Genomic DNA, 18,169 nt, shown 5'->3' on the forward strand with positions numbered 1-18,169 from the left:
ATGAGGGCGACTTCTAACAACATGGCTATAAATCAACCTCTGGGTTTTCCGAGGTTGATTTACAGCATTTTAATATAAATCAACAGAAAAGTGAATCAACATTTTTTTGATAATCAATTTATTATTATATTGTATTTATTATTCATTATTATACCTGTGCTGTGATGTAGTTCAGATATTGTATTTATTGAGAAACAACTCCTCTTGCCCACAGTAATTGACGGTAGTGTCATGTTCACACTTACATAGAAGAAGCCATCTTCGTCCATGTCACCGAACACATTTATGATGTCTCCTGCACTGAAGGTCAGCTCAGCCTGATCAGAGCAATACAAGTGAAGCAGATCATTAGCAAACACTTAAAGGGCCATGTCTGGATAACGTATATTATTCATGCGAGTCTGACCTCTATGTCAGTGTTGGGAGAGCTCTCTCGAGGATCATAATCAAAGATGGCGACCATCCTGCGAGCTCCTGGGGCCGGGCCCCCCACAGGTGGAGCTGCAAGTGGAGCGGCAGGTGGAGCAGCAGGTGGAGCGGCAGGTGGAGCGGCAGTCTGGCAGGGATCTGTCAATCAAACAGAGACAATATGATATCCTGATAATTAGAGGAGTAACTCCACTCGGCTCATCAGCATGCAGCTCATCGTGTCTGCACTCACTCAGCGTCATGCTAAGCTGAGGAAAAGTCACATCACTGCAGTCAAACACAAGGAAATACAAATATAACAACAGGAGATTAGAAATCAGTCTTCATTAAAAAGCTTGTCGCAGCTTGAGCTGTAAAAATAAAGACAATGAAATGATGAGTATTAAATGATGCCACTGAAATGAAAAGAGGAGTTAGGAGAAGGGACTGCTTGACGATTATAACTGGGGCTTAACAAAGAACGTAATAAGAAGGCTTGCCCTATTTCTTTTTTAATTGGGCAAGTCTTTCACATAATTGATCATACAATTATTATTCTGCAATTGCAAAGGAATCTTCTTTCTTCTATTGAAAATAAATCATTCTTCAGTATACCCCAGATAATTAAACAGTCCCTAAGAAGGATGAATAATTGTGTTATCAGCAGCTAGAATGTAGTCGAACCATGAACAAAAAGGTTAAAGGAAGGCACTTAAACACATGCTGTCCTCCGGTTGAAAAGGTTGTCTGATCATGCAGGTGAAGCAGAGAGGAAGAGGAGGCAAAGTGCTGACTACAAACCTTGGCTGGAGGAGTCTAAGCTCTCCTCCAAGAGCGCCGCAGACTCCACTGGAAGAGACGAGGTACGGGGAAAAGAGCATGAGCACAATCACAGAATGAGAAGAGACCTCAAGGGCCAACATATAATCCTGTCTCAAGAGCAGGTATGTCATCACACAAAGTTACAGATGGAGATCAGAGGGGATGGATGTCTCAACAAGAGAGCTTTAGGTGATCATGTAATACAGTTGTGACAGAAGCAGAATGTGGCAAAAAGGACTTGGTGTGCTATTAGGGCTGAATAGCTTTTTTTTACGTTTGAAACTCCTATTGATGTTTTTGAGTTTGGGTTTGAATGTCTTTTGACATATTTTACAACGTATTTACCATAGAAAATGAAAAAAGGAGACTATTTGATTAGTTTAAATCATCTTTAGAAATGATTAGATCTATCTTTTTTTTTTATGAGGACGTTTGGACTTTCACAACAGGAGAAGAAAACCATCCTACACAGCCAATCCTGTAAACTATTTACTATAAGTATAATTCTTATAATATACGTGTGCTCCTTATTTGCAACTGTGCAGAAATATATCATTTGAACTATAAGTAGATATCCAAAAACAGCAACAAAATCATAATCCCTTAAGACGAACCTGAGATGGTCGTATATATAACAGCGAAAACAGACCAACTTTAACCTTGGCTGTCACTGTCATGAAGGCATTAAAACATAGGCTAGCGCCCAAATAGTTATTTAAAAGCAAAGCGGCAATGCTTCTCTATAATACAGCAGCGGTTTGAGTGGTGATATGTTGCCAAGATATTATCATACATAGAGTGCGAGCACTCTTTGATGAAAGGGCGGGATGGAGCCAGTTTCTTTTCTGCCAAAGAAGAAAAACACTATGTGTACACACACACACACACACACACACACAACGACACACACACACACACCACACACACACACCACACACACACACACACACACACACACACACACACACACACATCACACACACACAACACCACACACACACACACACACACACACCACACACACACACACACACACACACACACACACACACACACACACACACACACACACACACACACACACACACACACACACACACACACACACACACACACACACACACACACACACACACACACACACACACACACACACACACACACACACACACACACACACACACACACACACACACACACACACACACACACACCTTTTACTGCCACATTCTGCTGCTATGTCTACAATGTATTACATGAATATCCAATGAAAGCTGACAGGACAGACTCAGTAGTCATGTATGTGTCGTTTAACATTTATGCAGGCGTTATTGACAACAAAAGGGAACTTGTGGAGAGATGAAGAGCCAATAAGAAAAGAAGTGTGAAGAATATGCTTTAATATTAGAATATGAAACTACTGTAAAGAGACTGCTGGGAAGCCATCTGACTTTATGACTTCAGCAGCTGAACTAAAAATCCCAACTGGTCGCTGAGTGAGAGGCAGCAACTGCAGGAGCAAAAAGTGAAATAGACAGAAAGAGAAGCAAACCAGAGAGAATAGAGGAGAGAGGTGGGAAGCCGCAATCTGCAGCGTGACACACCTTTCTTGGATCGTCTCGGTTTCGGCGGTGGAACAGGGCGACTGGGAAGCTGTGCATGTGTGCGAGTGCCTTTATGGAGTTTTAGAAGGGAAAACCCAATAAAAAATGAAACCAAAAAGAGACACAGAGGTGCAATTTTTGAGAGAAGCAGACAAGACACAATAGACAATGAGAAGCCAGTGAAGAGCAATTTAAAAAAAAATGGCAACCAGTGAGCAGCAGACAGCAGTGACAACAAGTGGAGGTGAAAAGGTTTAACCATCTGAAAACACTGCTCTAGGTAGAGACTTTCTATTTTTTAGACACCTGCATGAAAATGCAGTCAGCTTCCTGCTGGGTCAAAGGGCCTAAGGGAACAACTTCAATATTTTTCTCCTTTTAATCACAGACTTAAATATATTTGTATGTCTTTTTATACTGCTGGCCAATTCAGAGACAAGGATAATACAAATTAGAATTTAGATCTGGATTCTGAAACACTTTTGCTGCTATTTCCACTTACCACTTAAACATGAAGAACAGTGATATTATGAAATCAAACCGTTTGAATTAAACTTCAACTGAAACATATCAAACTTTACATCACAACATCATCAGGAATCACACCTCTGTTTGTGGGCCCTTCTTGAAACAGTTTCACCTACCTATTTTCTCCATGGAGGCGGCTGTGGACAGGAAGCCCTGCTGCAGGAGCTGCTGCCGGGTCTCCTCGTCCTCCACCTGGATCTCTGACACCATGTTACATGGCACGTATCCCAGGTGACCCGCACACTCTCCTCGGTAGAACCCGTCTGCGTCTTTATCTCCGAAAACCTGGGGGGAGAGTGTTCACATTTTCAAAAATGTTTGGCAAATTAAATCATTTAAAATACAAGGGATTACTCAAAACTGAAGACTTCTTTGAAACATAATTGTACAGGTAACAAGCAATTTCTTGAAAATGTAATCTTGTTTGAAAATGTATTTATTTTGAGAAAATTAAGACATTTCTTCTACACTAACAATTATTAAACAAATGAGTTGGCCTATTTTCAGAAATGTTAAAAAATCACTGATGTTAAGGTAATCTTATATGGTTTGCATTTTCAACCTTGGATTATAAAAAACATGCATAATGTCATGGTTATTCCAGCATTATGTGTTGCGGGGACATACTTTGATGATCTGTCCTTCAGAGAAAGGCAGCTCTTCCTCAGCAGCGTCAGGATTGGGTGACATGACGACGGGATCATAAGGGAAGAGGGCCACAAAGATACGGACGTCACCGTCTGCTTTGATTTTTGGTGAATCGACATCACCTGCAGAAACACACAAACACTCACATGGTAACAAATACTTCCTTGCTATGCATATACCATTTATATAATTAAATAAAGCTTGTTCACAGGTTAATTATTCAACAAGTGGTGTTGAGCAATCGTTTCCTTAAAATGTCCAAAAAGTAAAAATTTTGCAATTTTTTATAAAATGTGGATTATGAAATACTGCTAAACTATTTTCATTTTCAGTCAAGAATTTAAGAACGTTGGATTTGAGACATGAAATGATAATTCTGTTAAAGTGCAGCCATTAATGGGCGCTACAGCCCTATGATAAATTAGTTACTGAAGTATTTTCATAAGTTTAAGAAGTATGACTTCAAGTAAGAATATGTAATTACTTGTTTTTATTTATGCATTATTTTATAAAATGTATTTTTTTTAAGGCAATTTCTGTTTATCTGTTAACTATGCCTTTATATATCATCTTTATACAATGAATAGTCACTGCTATTGCACTGCACACTGTGCACACAAGCCCTGCAAAGCTTGCAATGTGCTCTGCAAATAGCAGAGGCAGCTCTCCCCTCCCCCTCCCCAGCGCCTGCACTGCTGCTAACGCTGCCCGCCGAGCACAGGCATGTCCTTAAAAGAGGTAATCAAGCTCAACCACTGATCCTAAGCTGTGTGAGCCGTTTGACAAGCGTGCACTCGCTCATGATCTGCAGCGGGGGTTTGACCCACTCTCTGATCTAAATCTGAGGACGCTCACGTACACAGGCGAAAAGAAAAAGAGTGTTATTGAAGGTGTGATGTCACCAAGAAGCCTTTAAAATGTAGCTTGCAGCCTGGTTTACATGAGGTTTGACACTTGTGTGGCAGAAAGCATTACACCTGTCGCCTATTTGACAGCGAGCGACACATTTGAAGAGCTGTAGTGAGACTTTAAGCTGAGCTGCAGAGATGTGTTCTCTATCTCATTAGGAGGAATCAGCCCATCTGTGGCAAGAGTCACGGGCAACACACTTTCACATCCTCAATGATCTTCTAGTAGATAGAGGTAGAACTTCTCCCTGCTGCCTTCCTCTATCTGCATGCACGTGTGTGTGTGTGTGTGTGTGTGTGTGTGTGTGTGTGTGTGTGTGTGTGTGTGTGTGTGTGTGTGTGTGTGTGTGTGTGTGTGTGTGTAGTCAACCGTACACCACACACATTTACCAGAAAGTGTAGGTTTATTAAATGAAAGAGCAGCCTGTATCATCGCTGAGAAGATTAAAAAGGGACGTGACTTTCTCACTGTAGGCCGTTTCTTTGCTGGCTAATCGAGGTTACTATTTTAATGTTTGTCACTTCCTCCTGCCATGACAAGCCACTTTGCGTTAAGCCGTTTCTCAGCTTAGCAGCATCTCTTGCACTTACATTACTTGCAGATACACCCCCCCCCCCCCCCCCCCCCCCCCCCCCTCCCTTCCTACACAAGGTGCTAATCTGACCACCATCATGAGAGAGAGAGAGAGGGTGAGGCTTGCCAACAGTAAGCACAGGTGTCTCAGCTTCAACAAGAGAGAGAAAGAAATCAAGAAACATGAAGAGGAAAGAGGAAAGAGTGTCTCACCTCTGAGTTGTCTGGCCTGTGAGGAAGCTGGTTTACAAGGGGGCTCACCCTGCACCCCCCACGATGGACCCGCCTCAGCTGGAGGGATCTGACTGGGCTCCTACAAAAAAAGGGAACAAGAGCATTTGAAAAAACATCTCATTCAGAAACATTACTACTGGGGAGAAGAGGGAACCTTAGGGGAAAATGTACAGAAAATGCAGCTGTCCATGTTTAAAATCATCTATGTTTTATCCAATGCCAATTTAATTTCCAGCATTGTACCCTTTCCACATGAAGATTTTTCCTTTTGGTGGGGTTACCGGACAGTTTAAAGCGCATATACTGTAAGCCAATGCAGGATAAGACAAAGGGGGGCGGTTAACAAGTTGTACGAGGACATGAAAGCAACAGGAAGTGAAGTCAAACAGAGGGAGAAAATAATCAAATTGCCCGATCCATCTTAGTTGTATGCCTCCGAGTTCATCACTACCTTAAAAATCGATGCCTGCATTTTTAAAGTTGTGCATCACAAAAGCTTATGTGCTATGACGCCAAACACGGCGTACAAGCTGCTGGAACAAGAGGTGCACAAAAGGGGGGGAAATAGTCTTACGTGTGGCTTCATTTCACAAAGAAAAATAACAACATTGGCGCTTGTAATATTTGTGTAAGGACTAACAAATAGTTATTTATAAAACAGCTGTATGGAGGCTAAAAACCTATGTAGAACAAAAGTTTGTTCCACACAGAAAATTGATAAGAAATAAATAAGTGAACCTGAGTGATTGATAATAGAATAAAACCTCATCAATTGACATCCATATTTCAAAATCTGAAGCCACAGGTTGATGATTAAGTGTTTTAAAAAAATTGCAACTACTTTCTTAGCAACTCAACTACCATGCCATCAAAAATATATACTTCAAACCACAAATATAGCACAGAATGTGCTCCCTAACCTCCCCGTCACTACGGTGATGATGATGGGAAACGTTACTCGCTAATGAACAGAGGAGTTTTTTGTTATCTACTAAAAAGGACTCGGAGGGATTGATCCACACTGCTACAGAGAGGAGGAGGGGGTGGGACAACAAACCCTTGGCAGCTGTCCTGCAGCAACATTTACCGGCGGGTCAGCTTTCATTCCTCTGCGGTGAGCGGGTCTGCCGTGCTCCATCGGAGCCCCCTCCACCCACCACTCAGAGCACATCTGCTCCATCCCCACCTCCTCGTCTGTGCCGTAATCCACGTCAATCTCCACCTCGTGACCTAGGGGCGGCATCAGAGTCTGTTTCACCTGGCTGACCGGGTGAGTTCTTGGCGGGATGAGTCCGGGGTTCATGGCGGCGGCCATCTGACTCCTGATCATGGCCTCCCTCCTGAGGCGGTCCCCGAGGCCTTTGAGCAGCGATCTGTCTCTGCTGTAGGGGGGAACCTGGGGGGGACAGCGGACCCGCCTGCTGCTGGGACCCTCATATAAATTCATGTCTTCTTCTTCAGGGTAACCCATGTGCTGCGTCCGAGGTCTGTGCCGGAGTAAAGGCTCTGTGGTTAGGGTTCTGGGATCCCTGTTGAAGTGGTGATGGTGAGGGGGTAAATTGTGGTGATGCGGGTAATGCTGGGGGTCATGGTGGGGGCTGGGCCTGTGCCGAGGATGACCACGGTGGGCTAAACGCTCCTCTTGACTGCTCTCTTCCTCAGGGATGATGAACATCTGGTCGTGGTGCACCTCAGGGGGCAACTTAAGAATCCTCTCAGGTAGCTCCTCCTCACTGTCTGGAGTCCGCACATTGCGTGACTACAAGGTCAAATGTCAAATTGAGCAAGAATGCATTGGTGATGGTGAGATTGGATAGTATTTTTCAGTGAAAATAAAAAAAGTGCAGAAAAACAGAAGGCAATCCGATCATGCAAAAGGAAAGAGAAAAGAAAGAGAAAGAAAAAACAGAAATAATCAAGCATGGTCACAAGCATGACAAGGCCACTGAATGATAACTGAACTATGCAAGAAAAGCTGAACGCAGCACATCTTCCACAGGATATGCAATGCACTCATTCCTTTACCATGTTGGACCTGACAGTGTAGCCCCTGGCCTGTGCGTGTCCGAAGTGGTCCGAGTAGAGTTCCTCCTCCTCCTCCTCCAGGATGTCCGACAGATCTGAATGGCTTTTGTCTGCGAGGTAGTCACTGGGAGGCTCCACAAGCCCTCTGCTGTGACTCTGAAATGAAAGACGTTGACATTATTAAACAAACTATCCAATTGACCAGACACTTTGAATCCCTTTTAGTATTTCCATTGAATGTAGAATAAGATATATTAATCTGCAAGTGAAACAATAACTTATTGCAGATACATATACTGCTAAAGGCATCAGATTATTCAGGCCTTCTTCTGGCATTGGCCACATGCATTTACCCTAAAGAAATAGCACTGGTAATAGCTAGCGTTAATGAAATATGTATTCATTTGTGATATAGGCTTGCCTTATACAGAAGCAACAATTTGAAGAAATTCAAGCTCAAATGCAGTTTTGCATTATGCATCGTCTTTATTTATTTAACATTATAAAATTATATTTAAAATGTCCACTCAACAAATACTTCGACCGAATACGTAAGTGTTAATCAGGGTTTTTTCAGTTCCCCAAGTTAATTGAAGACTGTATAAGTCCTTTATTGTCAGATATAATACATTTAGAAATGTGAAAGCTTGGGTCTAGAATTATTATTATTATATTTACATTTCTAAGTAATTCCCATAAGGCTAACTTGGATATTTTTCAGCCTGAATCCTGTTTTTTCTTGCCTCCCTTAGTCACTTTGAAACAAAAAATAGGATGCAGGTTAAAATGTTGTACCCTTTAAGTCGAAGAAATAGTGTTTAGGGATTTATTACAGCCACTTTATTTGTAAATGTTCATCTATTTCATATAAAAACTGCCTTTTCTTTACTTTTAAAATGATTACATCAATGGTTATTGGTCAATATGACACTTTTGAAGGACTCAACCAAAGATTTCATTCCCCTTTTCAAATCAACATTATTTTTTGTCGTAAAGAGAAACTACTTCAAACAGTGGTTGTGCTGACCTGCTGGTTCCTGCTGTATGTCGGCTCTGGATCGTGTCTCAGGAACTCCTCCATGGACACCATGCGGGTGTTCTCCTGATCCTCCTCCGCCTCGGACTCCAGCGGTGAGGAGCTGGGGGGTCGGTGGATGTTAATGTCCTGAGGGTTAAGGAGGTCCGTGATTGGGGCTTTGGGCGGGGTAGGGATGCGCTCAGGGGTCCCGAGCTTGGCACTGACACTGGGGTTCTCGATGAAGTCTGAGATGGATGGGAAAGGACGGACGATCCCAGGGCTGTCAGGGTCTCTGCGCTGCTCCAACACTGCTGCCACTGCTGCTGCTACCATCACTGGGGCTGGGGCAGCTACTGCTACTGGAGGTGGTCTAGGGGCTGAGGAGGTCGGGGAGATCACGTTCACCTGAAGATGAGAAACAGTCAATTCACAATTTAGTTCACTTGATTTTTGTAGAAATGGACAAGGTTTAGGATAACTTTGATATATGTTATATAAATAATATGCTAAATTAGCTATTATTAGTTCCTGTTTGAGGTGTACACATGGATTTACAGACAGTTATCATTTAAAGAAGAATTATTCTAAGGCATGTATAGGATCTATTTGCAGATTGATGGATGTTTATTTATGATGGACAAAGACTATCCCTTCACCCTCCACACTACCCTGTAGAGGCATGGCTAGCAGTTCAAAAACCTCTGATCTAGAAAAATAAATACATAGTTGCCCCTTTATGCACGCAAGGATGGAAGAGTAATGTTTACCACTGGAATAATGTTGGAGGCTGCAGGTAATGCGGCCTCACACGCAGCAAAGGCAGCAGCAGAGGAGGGGTTGGCCCAGGCGTTCACATATGAAGCAGACCAGTGAAGAGTTTCTGAGTGGAGAGCATAAGAAGGGTTGGCAGCAGCCTCCCCTGCGAGGCCAGAGGTGTCTGAGTCTGATGGCAGCATGGAGACTTTGGCAGCACAGTTCCCATAGGACGGAGGTGAGGACAGGCTATTGACTCCTGTAGGGGTGCAGGGCTGAGGTGGCATAACTGGGGCGGGGAGGGCCGGTCCTGCCATGATGGCAGCCAGCTTGGTGGGCACATTGACTGGCAGAGAGTCGCAGGACTCCCCGTGGACGGACATGGTGCGGACAGTGAGCTCCTGAGCTGCTAGCAGAGACTGCATCTGAGACGGGCCCAGCAGCGCACTGCCCGCTGTGGGGGAAGACACCTCCAGCACCTTGAAAGGACAACAGGTACAATCATTTAATTCACACATCATATTGACATTAAACATTTTAAACAGGAAACTAATTGCGATTATTTTGACTAATATTACAATTGTGATAGGAGACAAGATCATTTTGCATCATTATTCTCATTATCATTTAAAAATATATGATCATGGAGTGATTTATTACTTAACAAATATTAGGCTTACTGTGATTTCCATATTGCGGTAACAAACATTCTTTGATTAATTGTGCAGCCCTTATATATACTGACAATAAATTGCACTGCTTGCTTGAGAGGAATATATATATATATATATATATTGAGGTGATACATTATCAGAAGATAATGGGAAATGTATATTAATAAGTATTATTCTGATAATAGAATTATAGCCAAAACATTATGGGCTGATAATACAAAGCCATATTGGATTTGATGACTTAGCATGTTTATCATCTAAACATTCTGATAATTTAAGTGGTGGTGACTAAACAAGGAGGCAGCCAAACAAGTCATCTCTGGTGTGGATGTTTTTATACATTTTTAGAAGAAGAAATCACATTTGCTATTGGCAATGCAAGCTTTTTATGTCTGTTACTAGAGACAAATATTTGAAGAGTCAAAAGTGTTATTTACTTTTGTTGTTAACAATATAATTTCAGTAGAATAGAATATATAACCTTCCATTTTTGCTCAGAACATCGTAGCCTTTCTTACCCCCATGTGTTAATAAACTATAGGTTATGAACTACATTTGAAATGACAAAATGTGAAATTATCCGTTATTTTATCTGTTGAAGAAATAATGAATTGTATGTATCCCTAACAGGAATGTTTAACAATAAATAACCACGTTTTTACCTTTTTCTTGTCAGCATATATAGTGTATCCAGTGACCCTGACTCCGTTGGAGGTCCCGGTAGCATCTATAGTGACAGGCAGCCAGCTGATGAGGGCGATGCCGGGGGAGGGGCCGTGCTCCAGCTGGACATCCAGAGGAGCATCGGGGGGACCTGCAAAGCCAGTGGCAAGCAACACATGAAGACGTTTTTAATATAAATATAGAATCAAGTAATTATATCAAATTGAAAACATGGTTCAAGGGTTCAAAAAGGGTTCTCTCCAGTGGCGGCGCTAGGGGGTGGCTACTTGGGCTCAAGCCCCGGATGTTTTCTGAAAAGCCCCGGATGTTTCACTTTTTTTAAAAAACGTCTCGGGAGTAATGTGCAGTACCGGAGTCCACCAGAGAGGCAGCCACTGTGGGACATTAGCCTGCGTACTGCGTAGCCTGCCCTGAAGAAGAAGTGATCCTTCCTAGTGCCTGACGAGTTTTAAGCTAATAGCCTATACAGTTATGGATATTAGAAAGTTATTGTCATCGAAGCAGGCGCCACAAGCTGCAGCAGCAGCAGTATCAGCAGCTGACAACAATGTCATCACCAGCAGTCAAGAAATGGATGATGTTTCAGGTTTGTTAATCTAATGGTGATATCTCTGGCTGACTGAGTAAGAAGTGAAAAAGAGTGATGTAACGTTAATGTTATAGCTAGTAAACATGGAGTAACCACACTAAGTATACCCTTATATGTTAGTATGTATACAGAACATGACTACAAATTATCCTAGGATGTAACGTTAACCCTTCATACCTCAGTCTACTTTTAAGACACTAAAATAACGTATTCCAATTTTTATTTAGTTTTCACGCGTGGAATTATACCGGCTCTCGTTTCAGTACACATAACAACAGAACTGACAGGCAACCCTCTGAATCAGACTCCGATTGGCTGTGACTGCATCCACTCAGAGTGTCCGATTCAGAAACGTGACTCTTACAGCCCGTCCACACAGCGGCGTGCGTTGAAGCTTCCAACGCTTCTGCCCATTCACTTTGAATGGGGTGACGTCACTTTTAGCCGAACTGCATCGTGGGAAGCGACGCGGAGCGTTGCTGGCGTGGCTCGCTGCAAAAGTAGAGCAATGCTCAACTTTTGACACCTCGGCAGAAGCGTCAGCCAATCGAATCATATGCCAGTACAAGCTCTAGCCAATCAAACCGCTGCTTGTGTGTCAGGGGTGGGAGATTCATGTGATTGGTTGTTGGTCGAGTGTCAGACACGCCCACCGGCAAGCGTCAACGCATGCCGCTGTGTGGACGGGCCGTTACACTCTTTACGTCACAAACAAAGATGGTGGATGAGAATAGATCTATAAAACGATAAGCAATGCGCCAGAATCAAGGTGAGACTATCCGCATCCTTTAAAACTCTACGCACATTCGTTTCACCTTAATAAGTAAACGACTATTTGAGTGAGTTAAGGCATTAGTTTGCTTCATTAAAGGGTGTTAATGAGTGTTCTCCAGTGCCTTTTGTCCGCTTTAAGGTGTTATTAAGGTAGGGTTAATGTTGCTCTCAAAGTGCACCAGATTGATGCTTTCAACTTCAACATTTAAAAAAAATCTTCCCGGGGGAGCATGCCCCCGGACCCCCCTAGAGGAGGCGACGACCCCCCTAAAAGATGTTCGGTCCACCCCCCACTTATAAAAAATAGCACTGTACCCCTGCACCCTCACCCCCCCAACCCAACGACTCCTGGGCTAAGCCCCGGATCTCCTACAATCCTAAATCCGCCTCTGGTTCTCTCAATGGGAATATTACTCTACAGATAACAAGTCTAAACTCTAACGGGACATTAAGACACTTAAGATGAATATACCTGAGTTCCAAGACTGTGGGCTTGAAACTAAAGCACATTTGAATGATCATTTAGGGAAACACAAATAAAATCCAATACGACACCAATCACAAATATGCATTTAAAAGTATCTATTCAGTAAAATGAAATGTTGTTGAGTGACATCAATGACCAAGTCCTTGCTTTGAGCTTCACACAGATTTCCAATTCTTTGAGCCTACCCTTTCATTCTTGCGCAATGCTTTGTTGGCAGGGCACGGAAATATGAAACATAATGACAAAGGACACTTTAGGATAATGAAGCCTCTTTGAAGTAATGCATTCTGTGCCAAGGTGGTTTTGCTGCTTAGTAAAAGAGAGGCGAGTCACAGCAGCACACAAGAGCAGCTCTCATGAATAAACTGATGTCCTTGTGTGGGAGGTAGACAATCAACTGATTATAAGATATCATATGAATAGAGTGCTGCAGTGGTGACGTTTTTTAGAACATCACCGAGGATAGCATCGCCCTTTACAAAAAGTCAATCTGATTTTTCATTTCATATTGGATAATTGCAGAAAACAAGATTTGAGTCAAACAAACAAACGCTTATGATACCTTCACGTTAAGTTGAGCAGATAATATTCACAAAAGAACACCATTTTGACCATTAGTAAAAATCTAACGTTATAGGCAATAACTAAACATTGGTGCATGTCTTCTACATCAGCACCAGTGAGCTCAAGGCTCTTTAGCCACTTGTTAACAACAGCCTCTTTAAGACTCGTTTAGTAGCTTCACAATTCACCACACTGACAAATATTATGTCCTAGAAGAAAAACAAGAGACAGTCTTTATTTCATGAATCTAACCAAAAATCTATTTGTATAAACACTAAAGGATATGCATTAAAATAAAGTGACTTTTAAGTGCATTTGAACTAATACAAGCTTAGGATTTTCTAATTATATAACTGGAGCAGCTTATTTTAAACACATAATGTACTTATTACTTATATATTTCTAGCTACACTATCAGGCTGTAGTTATTATTTTTAAAAGATTATTTTTTGAAAACGTTTCATCTGCATTGAACATTTTAGGCAGACAGGCAATTACTCCAGTCAATCATAAAAGTTTGATATGATTTCATTTTTAATGAAGCAATGTTTGTCTTATTGGTGTCTCATATACTACGTGTTAGTGTAGTTAGCATGGCTCCCTTAGAGAACATCTGATCATCCTGACCTGCCATCAGTGTGGTGAAGGTGATGGTGGCGCTCCTGTGTTCCCGTCTCTCCACAGGTAACTCCCATGGCGTGCGGTGCGGCCGCGCCTCCACCTTGACCATGTACTGCATGCTGGGCAGGAGGTTATTGAGGCACAGCGAGCAGCAGCCAGCCTTCACCAACTCACACTCCTCATCGTTCAAGGACACAATGTGCACATAGTTACTGTTGCTGGGCAGCCAGGACAGGTAGGAAGAGGTTGCGGTGATCCTCTCCAGACGCAGCTGCGTGGGCGCCACACACACGTCCCGACCGACCAGCATGCTGCAGCGCATCTGGTCCGACGGGCCCTTCTCCGTCAAGCTCTGCACTGACACGCGGTAGGCCTTGAGGTTTATGTCCAGCCTCTCCAGCACTGCTTTGGTCTGGGCCCCGAAGGGCACGTTGAGCCGCAGCTCCTGGTCCACAAACACATTGTAGCTCCACACATTGCCCCAGCCAGCCGGCACCAGCGGAGGGTCCCAGCCAATGATGATGCTCTTGGCAAGCTGCTTGATGAGGGTAAGCTTACGTGGGTAAGGCACAACGTCCACTCCCACCTCCTCCAAGTCCAGGTCCAGGCCGTTGGTGAGGGGGGCTGGGACAGCCAAGGCCGATGCTGAATCTGAGGGGGCTGAGGGGGGGGGCAGGGCAGCCGGGGCAGCCGGGGCAGCCGGGGCAGCCGGGGCAGCCGGGGCAGCTGGGGCCACGGTCCTGCCTATCTGGAGGTGATGCTGGTGGCTGGCACTGTGCAGGCTGCTGTCTAGCAGGGAGTTATGGGACATGTCCCCCGTCTCTGGGTGGTGAGTGCTCATGACGTCGTCGTCCGATACGCGTTCCACAAAGTTAGAGGGGACCAGCCCTCTCCGTCCGTCCATCAGCTCACCTGCAAGGAATCACATTGAACACTGAGTACCATGCCAAGACAGTAATATAAAAATGTAGATGCAACAAATGTTACATTATATTTACCTTCATAGAAGCCATCGTCATCCATGTCTCCATACATGTAGATGTATTCTCCGGCAGTGAGTGGAAGCTCCACCTCAGGGTTGTCATTGGGGCCGTCATATGGATTATAGCTGTAGAAATGAATGATTAGCAAGGAAGTTACTTTTAATCACACATTAGAAAACTGTTGAAACAGTTAGCTCATGATTTAGTTTACCTGTATCTTGCAATGAAGACCTGAAGTTTTGCCGCTGCTCTGCTGGTTGTGAAAGGAACCGGGGCGACGTCAATATCCAGCTCCTCCACTTCACTGGCGGTGTCCACCTGAGAACACCATGGACAGAAGATGACGTTTGTGCAAGCAACTTATATGTTTCATTTAGTTTTGATGAAACTGTTCTCTGGGCTTGCCAAGTACAAATCTGGAGTTGAAAAGTGAGTTTTTCTATTTTTATTATACTCATTATATTTGAGAACAAAAACAGTAGTCCCATGTGTTCAACGTCAATAAATGAAAAAATAAAATAGCCGTTTGTCAGAAAGTACAGGTCTGACATTCAATTGTGGAATTTATGAACTCATAACAAGTTATAACATGCATACACAGATATGCAACAAAAAAATAATTGTATCGAATACATTTAATAAACATAATTCTAACATAGACTTTGACTATTGATTAAAGCATCCAATCCAGATATTAGGACTAAACAAGACAGAACAAATGTGTCATTCTTCTCTAATATACACTATGGGCACAGAACGTAAATCCATAAAAGAAACTGGGAATATACTGTGTAAAATATATTTGTTATATGGTGATCTAATATCAACAAGTTTGTGGAGAAACACCATTGTACCTGAGAATAGTTTCCATAAACAGTAGTTACACGCATCACAACAGAGGGCTTGTATATTTATAGCTCCCTGGGAAAACCTTACAACTACTGCTGTATAACCTTCACAATCCATAGCGCCAAATGGATTATCTCACTACATTTGAGCTTTATTGAAATGTGGGCAGACAAGGATAGACTAGTTGAAAAGACCACCGAACCTGCAGAACCAGACCAAAATAATTAATCATGGCGGATCCTCATAACCCTATGAATGAGCAGAGGGAGCTTGAGCATATTCAGCTACAGTGTATGCTCGCGTGAGATGACATGGAAGCTAAGGAGGGATTTTAATCCATTAAATCCACGCAATCAATCTGATTGTGCATAGCTTTTCGTCTTGGTAATCTTGATGAGCATTCTGCATGTCTGTGTGGAAACAAAGAAAGCAGGAGAGATGCATGCAGCAGGAGTCCTGCGCCATGACATAACCTACGACCAACACCTTACCCAACACATGCAGGTGTTAAGGCAGCTTTCAAATGTAGTAGCCATCTTACTGGGGTTTCACAACGTTTTTTTAAGTGTTAATCCATGCCTATACACTGTTTTATAATATGAGAGGTGAAATATATTCTTACTGTACGTTTCGGTCAATATCGCTTTGCCTTGAAAGCAGCAACTCATTTTACAATAGGTTAATCATGAAATCTATGGCAAAAATGTCAGCTTTTAAATATGTGGATTTCCTGCTTTCTCCTATTTATATCCTATTAAAGTGAACATCGTTGGGATCTGACAAAACTAGACAGTAAAACACATCACCTTGGACTTTGAGAAAAAGGAATGGACATTTTTCACTATTTTCTGATCTTTACTCCTGATTCTGTGACACGTTACAAGGGATGCACTGTACCTCGTGAGTTGGGCTTGATTTGTGCGGGCTGAGGTGCGTGTCAGACTTGGGGGTGAGGTGCGTGGGCTCTGACTTGCTGGAGGAAGACTTGCTGACGCTGATGGTGGGCAGCTCTCGATGCTTGGTGACGGGCGAGCGCTCCACCCTGGACAGCCCTGCAGCGTGGGGGGTGGACCCGAGACGCAGCGCAGCGGCCACATCTAGTAAAAGAGGGGAAGAGGATATACATAATCCACGACTTGAATAGACAGCGCCGACCCTCACTAGTTAAACTGGTCCACGAGCGGCAAGGTGGGTCAGGTCACTGGTTTACATGCCGGAAGGCTCAAGGTTGAACCTGGCTGATTAAACAGAGGAGGAGAAATCCCGTCTCCATCTCCATCTGTCTGAGGTCAGAGGTCTCACTACCTTGTGTCACACGAGCACTGTTAAGGGGCTTAACCAATTCACTTCTCACCTCAGCACAAGAGCGTGACCCTTGTGCGCTGGTGAGCGTTACAGGCAGTGCTGGACTGTGACGGTGTGGGTGAGATAATGGGGGAGAACATGCCGTGCTTTTGTGACACATTTATAATGAGGCGGAGAGAGTACCGAGCGGAGCATTTACCCTCAGGGCAGGAGAGAGTGTCACCTCCCTCGAGACTCCAGAAGGCTATCTCGCCCAAAGACACCATATCCCATGAGCCATCAGTGCAGTCTAAAAACATATGAAGAGTGTAAGGAAAGAGAGGTTGAAGACATTTGTGGGATGGATACACTAAGAAAGATAGAGATGATTTTTGCACTAATGCTTTTATTTTTTGGGGAAGTGTGGCTGGTATTACAATACTATAGTTTTCTGAGAGGGAAGGGACATTTGAAATGCCTTGGCCTTCACAGCTGAGATTAAGCTCAGTTTGTATTTGTGATGCATAAAAGAGAAACACGGGTTAAAAAACATCCCATGTGACGTTACTGTTTAAAAGGAAACTACACATTTACCAAAACATCATCCCTATACCAAAATAATGTATCTCTGATGAAAGTTAAAAAAGTTATTTGGATGATTTTAATACATTCTGTCTTTAAGTGGATTGACGGTCTATCGAGATTCCTAAGGTACTGTATGCTTTTGTTTCAGGGGAATTGAATGAATCCAATAACACCAACAAAGTGTATCCACCATGACATTACAACTATGGTTAGACAATGTCTTAAACTGTATTATTATCTTGATACAAGACTGAAAACATGAGAATACTTTCTCTGTTGTCCTGAAGATCATGTGACAATGTAACTTCAAAAGCACCACTGTGTATTTGCAAATTCACCAAAACTCATTCATTTACCACAAACATTTTGCTATCATGTTATAGCAGGTGCATATTTAGTTTATATTAAATAATCCAAAGCAATGCATTTGTCTCACCAGTTCAGTAAGAGGAACAATCTGTATTGTTTAAATATAAACTCTAATGTACAGCAACAGTAAGGAAGCGATTGAGAACAAACAAGCTGAGTAACTAACAGTCTCTCTAAACAGCTT

General features: G+C 42.9%; 1 protein-coding gene across 11 annotated transcripts in view; it reads right to left on the reverse strand.

The window, feature by feature from the left end:
• LOC117557273 (RIMS-binding protein 2-like) overlaps positions 1–18,169 on the reverse strand; it is an 80,212-nt gene that overhangs the window by 4,126 nt on the left and 57,917 nt on the right. For 4 of the 11 annotated variants that reach the window (XM_034233025.1, XM_034233024.1, XM_034233023.1 and 1 more), the window contains 17 exons: positions 17,252–17,341; positions 16,645–16,844; positions 15,110–15,216; positions 14,914–15,023; positions 13,922–14,827; positions 10,859–11,010; positions 9,537–10,001; positions 8,779–9,174; positions 7,752–7,907; positions 6,814–7,485; positions 5,706–5,805; positions 3,990–4,132; positions 3,479–3,647; positions 2,835–2,903; positions 1,210–1,257; positions 407–567; positions 246–317 (listed from right to left, as the gene is read on the reverse strand). In XM_034233025.1, coding sequence (XP_034088916.1) covers positions 246–317; positions 407–567; positions 1,210–1,257; positions 2,835–2,903; positions 3,479–3,647; positions 3,990–4,132; positions 5,706–5,805; positions 6,814–7,485; positions 7,752–7,907; positions 8,779–9,174; positions 9,537–10,001; positions 10,859–11,010; positions 13,922–14,827; positions 14,914–15,023; positions 15,110–15,216; positions 16,645–16,844; positions 17,252–17,341 — 4,016 coding nt within the window. The remainder of the gene's footprint in view (positions 1–245; positions 318–406; positions 568–1,209; positions 1,258–2,834; positions 2,904–3,478; positions 3,648–3,989; positions 4,133–5,705; positions 5,806–6,813; positions 7,486–7,751; positions 7,908–8,778; positions 9,175–9,536; positions 10,002–10,858; positions 11,011–13,921; positions 14,828–14,913; positions 15,024–15,109; positions 15,217–16,644; positions 16,845–17,251; positions 17,342–18,169) is intronic. The other 7 variants (XM_034233030.1, XM_034233028.1, XM_034233034.1 and 4 more) reach the window with 5 other exon arrangements.

This window comes from Gymnodraco acuticeps, unplaced genomic scaffold, assembly GCF_902827175.1.
Source record: "Gymnodraco acuticeps unplaced genomic scaffold, fGymAcu1.1, whole genome shotgun sequence".
NCBI classification, from domain to species: Eukaryota; Metazoa; Chordata; class Actinopteri; order Perciformes; family Bathydraconidae; genus Gymnodraco; species Gymnodraco acuticeps.